Raw genomic sequence first — 12,162 nt, 5'->3', positions numbered from 1 at the left:
CCCCCCCCCCCCCCCGCGCTGCAACTGTCCAACAAAGCATTTGGAAACTGTTTTTCACTAGTCCCCGCCCTAGAATGCTTAAGAATCGCTATCGATCTCAGGGTTATGTGTCTTCACCTCCTGCATTTGTTGGCCATTCTACTGCCTTGCTGGGTCTCTGCGTAGCCAACAGCACAAGGGGAATCATTTACTAGTGATTTGCCTGGGTGCAAACTTCCAGAAACAAGCCATTAAGAGCGGTGGAGTGGTGCTGTTTAGCCTACGCTTCGTGAAAGTCTCCCGCGACTCGCAGACAGTCTTGGCAGCAAGATAGATCCTCCCAAGCTGCTTCTTCTGCTGCGTGGTGCCGTTCCAGAACCTGTGCTCGAACGGGGAGACCCTGCAGGGAAGCCTCCTCGAGCTAGAAGAAACCGGAGAACACAAATGCACAACGCAGTTCCCTGAGAGCCACATCTCCGTCTAGGTACTTTACAACTTAGTATTGAAGGTCTAGAGTAGGAACACTACAGCAGAAACTTTGCCCAGCAATTCACCCTCTGTAGTGTTCCTACTCTAGACCTTCAATACTAAGTTTCTGCAAAATACTGTGTGTGATCCGTATGCAGAATAGTCAGCCAGGACAAACATTTCTTCCCCCAAGGCCGTCCATTGCCTAGACTAATAGTGCTGCTCACCGTCTGCAGCTCCCCTGTCTACCTGTTGATTATCACTGGATAGTACGAGGCCTGCTATCTGCGCCGAATGCAACACAGCCGAGAAATGCAAGCGTGAGTAAACAACAGATTGAACGTTCGACTTCAAGCCATATAGCTACCTTTGGCTAAAGGGTTTTGCTACACAAAACTGTCTGAACCCTTGAGCCAGGAAATCCATTTCGGCCCTAGACTTGCACGTGGAGAGATGTCCTTGTGTAAGCATGGATGCATCCCGGCAGACGATGAGTGAGCAAATGTGCAACCAACGGCCAACTTACATCTAGCAGGCGAAACAACACTCGAACGCTGCACACCATCGCCCCCTGTATTCCGCCTTGAAGAAAACGCAAAGCGTATGCCGGAGCGCGCGACTGTTTCAGCACACTGGCGGAGTCTCTAACATGTGTTGTGAATACAGCTGAGTTTCAGGAGAAAACGCAAAATAAAATGCTGGCCTACTTGAGTCGGGCTGTTGTCGGGAGCTGGAGAACAAGGCTTTGTGGAGTGCGTCATCGAGGATGCAGGACTTTTCTGCGAAAGCAGCCTGGCGGAACACTTCCACATGACGGCCTGCACAGGCAGCTATTTCGTCGACTTCTCCCGCAAGCACAAAGCTTTCTTCACGACTGCCGCCTTGGCTTTGAGATATGTCTTGTGGTCGACTGTCGTCTGCAGCACCCCCCGTGGCAGTTACCCAGCGAGCAGCGTCTGGGGTCTTCCTGGTACTCGTTGACGCCGTTCCTGACGGTTGCCTGTTAATGGACGGCTTCATTCTCCCCTGTCCTGAGGGGGATCCTTTCAGCTGCTGAGACAGCGAGCCTTCCCTTCGAAGTGGTGGTTGCGGAGGCACGCCTTCTTTCAGATGGGACTGCTCACTAGACTGTCTACTAAAGCTGCTTGACCCAGAACCACCGGAATCTGCTTGTTGGGTGCTTTTTCCAGTTGCCTGATTCTCATATTCCTTCTGTGGGTCTTTATTATTGTGAGAGGCTCCTCTGAACTCATTCTGTATCTGCCTCTCAAGGGTATCACTGAAAATCCGGAGTTTACGGCACAGCGCTATCCAAGCAAGACTCAAGCAGTTGGGGTCATCTAAATCGAGGCCCTCAAAGACAGCCCCAGGAGATGAAGCCTCTGAGCCACGAGCTGAATTATTTCTGTTTTCTCGTCGGAGGCTACGCAGGCGTATCTGCAGCAGCAAAACTAGAGCCCTTAAGAACGCAGTGAATAACACGGGCCTGCGGTGGAGGCGGAGGGAGTCTTCAGCAATAGCTGCATAAGCGGATGACCGTGCCTTATGAGACCTGCCCAGAGTTTGTTTTGGGGTCTCCGGAGTGCTCATGGCCATGCCAGGAGCGGCTGCACCCTCAGGAAAATGATTTTCAGGGTCCTGCTGTTGATCAGCCTTTAGTGTAGATGCTGCATAGGCTGTGGTGGCTTGTGCTTCATCTTGCGCTTCCCACAGTGTTGCAGGTTGTGGTGCTGGAGTAGGTATTGCTGTACGCGGTGAACCTTGTGCGCCTGCTGCAAGATCAGTTAACCGGAAGTCTATGCTTTGCGAACTGCGCCTCCTTTCTTTCTCTATAACTGTCAATGTTGCCGGCGTCCCACCGGAAAGCCGTCGAGCGCGTTGAAAGTTCTTGTCACTTCCGGAGCTAAGTAGCAGCTTTCAAACATACACACCGGAGCAATACTTCTCAAATATAGAGCAGGGACATTTTGCATGCACACAGTGGATTGCAAGCAGGCAGGCATGTCGAACGAGCTTAAGGTGTCATCGACATGAAATACCTTTGCTGTGTCATAAAGAGAGGACGAAGGGCTAAGAAGGTCGGCGTCGAAGGCAAGACACCTGAAGGGTCGATCGTGCAGGAAGCTACAGAAGCTGTGAAAGCCAGGGGCATTAAGGATTGCTGGATGATCAACTACTGTGGAGGCTACTCCAGAGGACGACTGCTTGCAGCCAGTGGAGAAGCTGTCTGAACGTCAGCATGCATGCTGACGTTTAAATGCATGCATGAGGCATACAAGACGTGCTGTGATGTTTCTTTACGTACCAAAACTGGGCACAAGACAGCACGTAAGGGTCGCTATGAGGCATTGGCGCAAACCGACGATAGGCACCATATACTCGGCGAAGAACGCAAACATTCCTGCACGGGCAGTTATTCCAAGACTAACTCAGACTTCCGCCTAAAACGCCGTTAGTCTACAGGTTTCAATTCCCACCACAAATTACTCTGATGATGCTCCTTTCCGTGGACCTTGGCCGCTTGACAACCCAAGAAATGCTGTAAAGTATACTGACAGAAAGCTTCGATTCGATGCAGACAAACGACGGGTATTTCATTTACCTCAACATAGTCCGGTAGACACTGCGTATCGTTCTTGCAGCCAGACGCTCGCATGCCGGGGCTTGATTCCAAAGGCTTTGCCCGTTGTACTCCTCCAGGTGCCTGTAGACCTCGGCCTGCTGCGCAGTGGACAGGTCGACAAGAGCTCGTACAGGATCATCAAGAATATTGGGCGGTGCTTCCGCCATCCGGTCGTAAACAAATAGGCCTGAAAGTTCAATTCGACCTCGGGAAGTGGCTCCATTCAAAGCCTTCGTCTGAAGGATTAAAACGCATTCATGGAAGTGGACGAAACAAACCACCGCCTCAGAAATTTGTGGGCTTCTCTGCGTCGTCGTTTACCTTCATAGAGGGCCCCTGTCTCGGATTTGAATGTCCCAATTCCATGTTTTTGGTCGGCTATCCACGACCCTTCATATCGGGCACCGTTCGAATAACTGAATGCCCCAACACCTTCTCGACGGCCGTTCTGTTTCGCAGATGACGCAGGATGTGGTGATCGTCAGCTCAAGTCACCTTAGAGGGTGGCGCGAACTTTTGGCGAGTCGTCTTGAGAAGGAAACGGCTGCAAAATGAAGCTATTGGAAGTTTTTTCCACTTCGGAAGAAGCAGGTGCTATGTCGCTAATCGGATGAATCACATGCTTGCTGTGCAGCAACTAGCAGGTCGTTACCCGGAATTGCCCTTCATATTGGTTTTGCTGCAAGTTGCGCCCGACGGTCCCTGCACCAATGAGGAGCACGCCACTAAATCAAAATGTGGACAGTGATTTCTCTGGCTTTGGTGTGCACCCACTTCTGATTCGGAGCTTGAATGGTGAGACAACAGGAATAAGCCCAGTTAGCATATTAGAAATTCCTACAGGCCCCTCCGCCGTCGAAGTCAGGAGCTTCGATCCACGTTTGGCGACCCCATCCTGAGACAGTGCCCTGTCTCCACTCTCCTGAAAAGCATAAAAGATTTAGTGAATGATGAAATGCTGGGGCGACACTGCACCGTGTCTCCGATGTCAATGCTTCAAGGAACATAAATGGTGATATATGCCAGTTATCCCGAAAATACAGGCGAAAGTCGTGCGTTATCTAGCGGAGCGATAGGTTGTTGGGTAGATGCAGAAGTTTGGAGTTCTGGTAAAATGTTGAGCCACTCGCACCAACATACTGCACTGAGGGCTCCTTCCAGACCATCAGCCCCTGCCCTTCTTGCAGCCCGTCCACCCACTGTCCCTCGTATCTGCTACCGTCCGCAAAGACCTGCTCCCCGAATCCGTGACGACGGCCAGCAACCCATTCACCTGCAACGCCTCAGCAGGCAGCCATGCCCCGCCAGCTCACTCTTCATGAGAAAGGAGATCCGTGAGCTGCCTGCAAAGGTCTGCAGCAATTCTGCTGTAAGTATGCTACCTGATGCTTTGTGCGTAAGAATTTTCAGTAATTTTGCAAGTGCTCCAGAACCCTTCACATGTGGGTTAACATGCAGCATCTCAGGAGTTTCGGTCGAACCTCATCTCTGGAACTGCCCTTAAACAAAAGGAACTACTGCACCATTATATCATATCCAGTGCAGGACTACACTACCAAAATGCGGTTACTGAAAGCGTACCGCTGTATCTGCTTCCGTCAGCGCTGCTCAGGACACCCCAGCCACTGCGCACCCCTTGATACCATTCTCCTTCGTAGGTGAACTTCCTGAGAAGGCAACACACCGCGGTTCTTTAGATCTTGTTGGTAGGACTCAGGTGCGTATATTTGGGCATTTATACGCCTTCCAGGTGGTGCCCTCAACATGCGCATCGCCCATGTGCCTTGAAAAATGTCTTCAGACCCCCTTTTTGCACCCTTATTCGCCGCACCCATCTGCCGAAGTGAATGTGCCGACGCCGTGGCGAAGTCCTGCAGTAACCTGTGACAAACATTGACGGGAAAATAAGAACTACTCCATGGTTCGTAGCCATCACTTCTCTTCAATCGTGTCACAGTAATATTTTGCATTGGACTAGTCGAAGAGGCTCTTGCATTTCTTTTGGGCTCAAACCAACTTAAAAGCACGTCAACACTATGCTTGTACATCGCTTTACTCGATTCATCCACAGGCCGTACAATGGAGATTTCCATTATTAGATAGGCTGCAGCAAAGTGTACTGCTACACTGCGCAACTTGTTGAGTACCTGTCCTTTGTAAGTGGCCCCGGTGGGCCACTCAATTGAGGCCTCTCCACAAAGCCGCATTCGACTGCACAGCAGCCCAGTGTACTTCGTACCATTTTCGAAGCACAGTGTAGCTGCTCACAAAACGCCAACCGTCTCAGGAGTGCTCTGTTCGCTTTCTCCCCTATTCTCCTGCACCGAATTTAATGCTGGATTCTGCAGTCATTACTTGGCATGCAGCAGTTTCTAGCCGGGACACGGGGAGACAGGGCAGCCACTGAGAAAACAGTAGGAGACGAAGACAAATTCTGAGCGAATGTGTGTTCTTGCCTGGCCCAAGCACACTCAGAGAACCCTGTTGGCTGATTGTCAGACTTCCGGAAAACAAGACAGAACCCAGCGGAACACGCTGTAAACAGAATGAGCTGTTACAGGCAAGTTCTTGATCGTGGCTCGAGACAAAGCTTTCTTCTTCTGCTTCCGGTTGGGGTGTAGATGTTGAAGAATCTGTAATGTCGTTTTTTCGACCTTCCGCTGGGCTATCTGCAAATTCGCTGCCTACGAGTAAAGGGTCCCCTGTTAGGTTCAGCGCCTCAGCGAGTTTGTGGATCACTTTCGGGTCTTGAGAACAGTATGCAGCTGCTAAAAGACCAGCAGTGGCCCTTCCAACGAGTTCAAATGACTCTTTTTGGGTTGAAGCCGTCAGGGGTTGTGCAGCTTCGACTGACGGCTCGGGAGATACTTCAACAGTCGCGCAGGCGTTGATTAGTGCTTCTCCTGGCACACTCTTCACTGGCTCAACATGTTTTTCACTGAGTCCCGCCTCATCATTTTCACTCCCCATTGTCTCGAAAAAATCCAAGGACTTACACAACTTATCTAGGAGTCACAACTACCCGATTTGGCGTGTCGCGTCCTGCTGTATCCAACCGACGGCCCTTAACGGCTGAACGTCGGTCAATCTACAAAGCTACCGATATTGCTGCATAATCAATAAGGGGAAGGCGGAAAGTGTGAAAACTGAGGAAATTCTTGGTTGGTGTTGTTGTGTTTAATGACGCCAGTTCCCCGGTCAGCGTGTCGCTCACGGCCCACAATGTGAGATACGCCTACAAGTGTCATCCGATTGAACCAGAAGGTTCAGCAAGTCTTGTACTCTACAGGAAGCAAATTCTATGATTTTTTGAAGAGATATTTCAGTGTGTTGGTTCACTGCAAATCGGGTATATCGAGTGGGCCGTAGTGGGTCATCGGGTCACCAGCCAACAAGCCTTTGGACGACTTAAGTCGAAATCTTCTGTGCTGATTGTGTCCACCAACATATCACTCCGTTACATATTAACAAGAGTAATTAATTGCATTTCATCATGCAAGAACCAACCGGAACTGTCGACCTGAGGGGGAATGTGCAATTTGGCCGTCCAGGGACGCCTTCCACCGAGAATTGTTACTGAAATAACCTTTTTCCAGCTCGTAGGCTACTGGAGGCTTCTATAGGAGCCCTTTCGGGTAAAATAAACAGCACCACTCTGCGGTGAATCCCTGAGGTGCTATTGCGTCCCTCGTCCTTCAGTTGATTGCCCCTTAAAAACAAATGCTGTGCGTATCCCCCCGAGCGAACTCATAGACAAAGCAGCCAGCTATACAGGTTAGCGCACTCTAAAATATGCAGGGCTTGTTGATAATGTGTATGAAACGCTGTAGGCAGCCTCAATAGTGCCATTATTCGTACACACTCATAAATTATGCGCCGACGCACGAGAAGTTGCCATATAATATACATACAAATATGTATATATATAGGGCACGTCTATCTGCTGGAAAAAAAAGCGTGTAATTTTCCCTCTAAAAAGATAATGGTGCTTATCTCACGTTGATGGCAGCCACCATTGTGAACGAAAAGCCCCCCACCACCCCACCAGTTACCCTGTGGGTTTAATGGCTCAAATAGCCAGCGGTGGGAGCGGCGAATTCTACTCCTTCTCCATCGTTTACCTTGCATTAAAAAACCCCCCTCCTCCATATTTCGAACACGACAGGTTGAGACAATGTAGGAACATCGGTGAAGATTCACCCTGTACAGAATTCCTGATTGTGTTTCGTTTCGCCGCTGGCACTAGCTTCTTCCATGGTGCTGCAGAACACCTTATTGATGCATCCTGATAGCTCCGAAAGGGGCAGGTGAAAGAAATGGCGCCGCTGCACGTCCCCCACCCGTATTTCCCTCCGCCACAATCTTAGTCAATGTCATCGAAAAGATCATCCTCATCCTCATCCGCTTCTTCTTGCTCTGTTGTTGTAGATGCCCCTTTTGCTGCTGCTGCATCATCTGCAGTTGCTGCATCATCTGCAGCTGCTGCTGGTGCTTCTGCCTCCGGTACAGCGTATAATTTAGCAGGCGACTCTGGTCCCATTTCATCCTTCGAGATAGATCCCTCTCCAACAATATCAACTGCAAGAGGTCTCCCCAGAAGCTCCTGCGCTCTAGCATTAAGCAGTTGATACAACTTGGACGTCTGTGCGTTGCTGCTGACATCATCAACAGCGGATGGGTTGTAAGGCCTAGGCACTTGCGTAGCGGGAACTACTTTAAAAAGCGCAGACAAGTCTGTAGAAACAAATAATTTCTCGTTGCTAACAGGCACCATGAGCGAAATAACGGGTTTTAGCAGCTTGAGAAACGTCGTCGCGTTCACCACCACCACCGCCTCGCACCGTTCAAACACCCGTGTGACCATTTGCTCAATGGAGGCCTTGACAGCAGAAGGCAACGGGTCAACAACCGTCCTTAGAGAGTCCCACATTTCCAGTGTCGGAACACGCAGCCGTCTTGACAGCGCTGAAAAATCTAAGACTAAAGTAAACGAGTTCATATTGGTTTCCTGCATCACATCTCAGGGCAGTGTCATATTTACTGGAAACTCTTCTGCCAACTCCCACCCCCGCTTCACCACAGGTGCAGCTAAAAGCGTATAACACAAAACATGAACTATGCACGAAAACGGGCCCGTTTCGGCACACTAGTAGCACGGTGGCGAACACTACCTACGGCATGCGCGCACCTGCAGCAGCAAATCGATCATGTAAGAATCAGTCTGCAGCACAAACAGCTTCCGGAAGTCGCGTAAGCCGCTAAGCTTCGGCTTGTAGATAACGGGGGCGCCGGACTTCGATTTACCGTAGACATACGTTGGAAACGTATCATGCTTTAACTCCACGCGCGTCAGCAGTGCCGCCTCACCCTGTCGGTCTGCACAGGAAAGCGGGAGATAAATGCTGTAGCAGGAAGTGTTAACTTCTGCTTTGGGAGATATGTACGGCAGGTGGGAGTCCTCATACAACTTTCTTGCAAGGCGCAACAAAAGAACCGTGCAGCTCGCCGCAGAAGTGCTGCTGCTCACGACGGCTTGTCTAACACTAATTACACTCTTCTACCTCAAAAGGAATACAGAAACGAAATCTCCACCACATTCTGTGCAACTAGAGAGGAGGTGTCGCGCTGCCCTCTTCCAAATCGACTGACTACAGCCAGAGGGCGTTCGAGTAGGCGCGGGGGCTGACGGTCGCTACAGGTTAGACAAGACATGAAGGAGGCTTCATGATGCAGCTTTTGCCATTCTTCTCACCTAGGGAAGTAGAGGACGACGAGGCAGCTGCACATGAGACAATATGCAGGAAGACAAGGATCCAACAGCCTCTGACGACATGGGTGGCAACCGGGCGTTCTTTGAGACCCTTCATTTCAGACTACAGAGCAGCTGTACAAACAAAGGACACCCGAAAATCAGAAATATATAAAAACGCGAAAGATGAACTGCCCACCTCGGGCCTCACTGCCTTTGGTTACGTCCGGATCGTCCACCCACAACAACGCCCGTAACACCGCATAGAGTCGCAGGCTAGTCTTTAATTTCTTTTCCTCACAATTCGATCAAAACAAAAACGGGTCATGTAGTCTCCGCTTCTCACTATTCAGTTCTATACGCATCTGAATGCAAGTTTACACTGAGACGCATGCCTATGGCGCCGACCTATTATGATGAGTACCTTAGACTCACGTGACTCTCGGGATCGTCAGTGTGCGCGTGACACAGCAGTATCGTCATGTGGTAACACATTTCCTTCCGTCCAAGTTTTATTGCTATTCTACTTAAGCATCTTACTTTAAACCTGCTCCTGAGGGTTCCCAGTCCGTCCGTTTTGCTGCCTGCTGGCCTGGTGTGGTACCCACTGGGCGCGTTGCGGCTACATCAAAAGAGGAGCTCTTCGACCCGATCTTGCTCATGATCTTGATGCGCCCCGCTTCTTGGGTTTCTCGGCTTCACTCCTTGGGGTACCTACTGTCTTCGTCTGCTATTTCTCTGGCGCCTCCACGGCCTCCCCGTTTCTTGTGTCTTCAGACAAAGTCGAGCGCACCCCAGGTGCATCTGTAAACACCACACAGCAGCATTAACAGCAGAAATAGCAACAACAACAGCACAACAGCAACAGAACTGCAAACCTTGAACTCAGTGTTGAGCTCTATCTGTGCTCCTGCAAGCGGCTGCAGGGTGTCTTCCGTCCTCCCAGCACCTTCCTGACGGCGTCCCTTCTTTCTTCTTGTACTCCTGAGATGGTGCGCTGCGGTTGTGGAGTCCCTTCTTTGGGAGGGCTCGGTCCTGTGTGTCGAATGCTTGTGGCCGCAATGAGGGACTGCCATTCCTCTGCGGCTGCTGTGTCCCCTAACAGCCAGCCTCTTTCGTCTTCACCTACGACGCATTTTGCAAATATAGTTGGATGTTTGTACCTAAATGGTGATACAGTCCTGCTAGTGTGATAGTGCGACTGCCTACAAACCGCACCCCGTATGCCAGCTACAACTTTTTCTGACAACTCTGCTGCTGTGGTGTAGGCTTGCGCCGAGGTTGTCCCTGTTCCGACGTTGTCGGACAATTACGCCTATTTGCTAATTGATAAGTACGTTTGCACAGTCGGCTGCGTTTTGCAAAAATCACATGAACCAAAAACGGCGAGCACAGCACTCCAAGTCGTTCGCAGACCTTTATGGCTCTTGACTGCGCCCCTACTTTGCTTTTCGCAGGAAGACAAAAACCGCGGCGTGTGTAGACCCTGCTGAGCCAGAGAAGGTGCTTAGTTGTGTTTCCTTTTCCCTAGCGCTTGAGACGAAGAATTTGGGTGTAAAATGACTCCTGCTGAGTTGCTGAACGTACTTTGGGCATATGTTTATGAACATTTGTTTGGTATCCATCAGTGTGCACTTAGAGGCAAGTTCACCGTGGTGCTGATCATTTGTCCCTATTTGTTGTTTATACTGGGAGGCACTGGATCTACAGTAGTAAAAGTTGCCTTTTGGCTGTATGCACAGGTCGTAGCTGCGGCGAAGGAACATGGCGTTACTTTGGAGACTTGCTTGTGCACCCACAGGCACTTCGACCATTCAGGTTCGGCATCTAGTTTGCTTTTTCTGTTTTGCTTTGTGGATGTGAATCTAGAAGTAGCCGATTAGACGCAGTTGTGCTGCAGCTAGACGCCTTTGGGTGTAACCTTCGAACTGGGAATTACTTCTCTTTATGCTGCCACACAGAGCTATATGGTGTGAAAGCATTAAGGAATTGGAATCCGATAGCTAGCATGCATTGCATGAGGTTGTTTGTTTTCTTATTTATAGTAAAGGATTTATAGTAAAGGGTATTATTCTTGTCGTCCTCCTGTGTATTGTAGTAGTAATGATTGTAGCATTCATGTATTTTTTTATTGGGAGTACCATGCCTCGTCGACAGGTGGCAATGAAAAAATCAAGAAGTTGGTCCCCGGAATCGAGGTTGTGGGCTCGGCGTATGAGGAGACACCAGGAAGGACGAGGGCCGTCACTGACGGCGAGACGTTTAGACTAGGTGAGCTGAACCCAAATCACACTGGAAAAGAAAATAAGCAGTGACGGATTGTTGGTTTAACCATAGGGAACCTCGGTTCAGGTGCAAGGAAGTAGGGGAGTGCGTTGCGACTGTTTTTTTGGGGGGGGAGAGGGGCTTGGACGAATGGCACGACGGTTAATTGCTCCCATTTTGTGAGCGATTTGCATGCAGGTGACCTGCTGGTAAAAGTGCTGCATGCGCCCTGTCACACTAGCGGGCACGTGCTATACTATGTGGAGAGCCGCTCCGATATGAACGCGAAGCCCATTATCTTCACAGGTTACCACAACAACACTTCCTCTACCTTTCTTGACTCTTGTGTTGCGTCCTGCTCTGCATTAACTCTCTTCTTTTCTTCAGAAGATATGCAGGTTCTTCTTGCTGCGCTCTGTTGTGGGATGCCTTCTCACCTCCGTCGCTGCGCCGGTGTGCTCACAAACAGCAATACGCTCCCGTCTTTTCGTGTGCTGAGTATTGAAATTGCCAACGCTACACTGTGTACTGCAGGAGACACTCTTTTCCTCGCTGGCTGTGGCCGTTTCTTTGAAGGGGACGCGCAACAGATGCATCGGGCATTGATCAAGACCATTGGCTCCCTTCCTGCGGAGACACTGGTCTACTGCGGCCACGAATACACAGTGACCAACCTCAAGTATGCAGAAGACGAATGCTGATGAACCCATGTGTGTTGCCGTGTCGCTTTATATGTATACATCCGTCGGAAATTTCTTTTTCGGCTCTGGTCTTGCACGATGTGTAGGGTTCCCTTCTGTCACGTCCTGGTTCATTTACTTCTGTTCTGCTTGCTCTCTTCTACTCCGGCCTTCATCGTCTCGTATTTGGGTTGTTGGGATTGCTGGTTTTTGCGTGAACGTGTTGCCGCAGGTTCGCTGCCAGCGTTGAGCCCAACAACATCGCGCTGCAGAGCAAATTGGAATGGGCCAAGAAGCAGGAGAGTGCGGGGAAACCCACTGTCCCTTCTTCCATCGGAGAGGTACTATTCCACCTGTGCTTGTAGAGTGCTCAGGCTCAGTGTATATATATATATATA

At 50.1% G+C, this 12,162-nt stretch overlaps 3 protein-coding genes across 3 annotated transcripts; 1 reads left to right on the top strand and 2 right to left on the bottom strand.

The window, feature by feature from the left end:
• Window positions 1-1,071: 1,071 nt before the first annotated feature.
• Window positions 1,072-6,040, bottom strand: EMWEY_00020690 (hypothetical protein; the record flags this gene model as incomplete). Its single annotated transcript, XM_013477803.1, has 8 exons — window positions 1,072-2,350; window positions 3,050-3,306; window positions 3,723-3,772; window positions 3,912-3,992; window positions 4,203-4,343; window positions 4,652-4,737; window positions 4,902-4,951; window positions 5,426-6,040. 8 exons carry the CDS (start codon window positions 6,038-6,040, stop codon window positions 1,072-1,074), a joined length of 2,559 nt encoding a protein of 852 aa, XP_013333257.1.
• A 1,393-nt stretch (window positions 6,041-7,433) lies between these two features.
• On the bottom strand, window positions 7,434-8,937 carry EMWEY_00020680 (hypothetical protein, conserved; the record flags this gene model as incomplete). Its single annotated transcript, XM_013477802.1, has 3 exons — window positions 7,434-8,078; window positions 8,259-8,446; window positions 8,823-8,937. 3 exons carry the CDS (start codon window positions 8,935-8,937, stop codon window positions 7,434-7,436), a joined length of 948 nt encoding a protein of 315 aa, XP_013333256.1.
• Window positions 8,938-9,808: 871 nt separating this feature from the next.
• On the top strand, window positions 9,809-12,105 carry EMWEY_00020670 (hydroxyacylglutathione hydrolase, putative; the record flags this gene model as incomplete). The annotated part of the gene is made up of 8 exons (XM_013477801.1): window positions 9,809-9,811; window positions 10,088-10,152; window positions 10,277-10,322; window positions 10,562-10,637; window positions 10,977-11,090; window positions 11,283-11,390; window positions 11,619-11,763; window positions 11,997-12,105. Coding segments are annotated over 8 exons (666 nt in total), but the record flags the coding sequence as incomplete, so codon positions are not given.
• Window positions 12,106-12,162: the final 57 nt, after the last annotated feature.

Source organism: Eimeria maxima, genomic scaffold (assembly GCF_000499605.1).
Source record: "Eimeria maxima Weybridge genomic scaffold, Emw_scaff191, whole genome shotgun sequence".
In the NCBI taxonomy this organism is placed as follows: domain Eukaryota; phylum Apicomplexa; class Conoidasida; order Eucoccidiorida; family Eimeriidae; genus Eimeria; species Eimeria maxima.
This window is presented reverse-complemented; position numbering and strand designations above follow the sequence as displayed.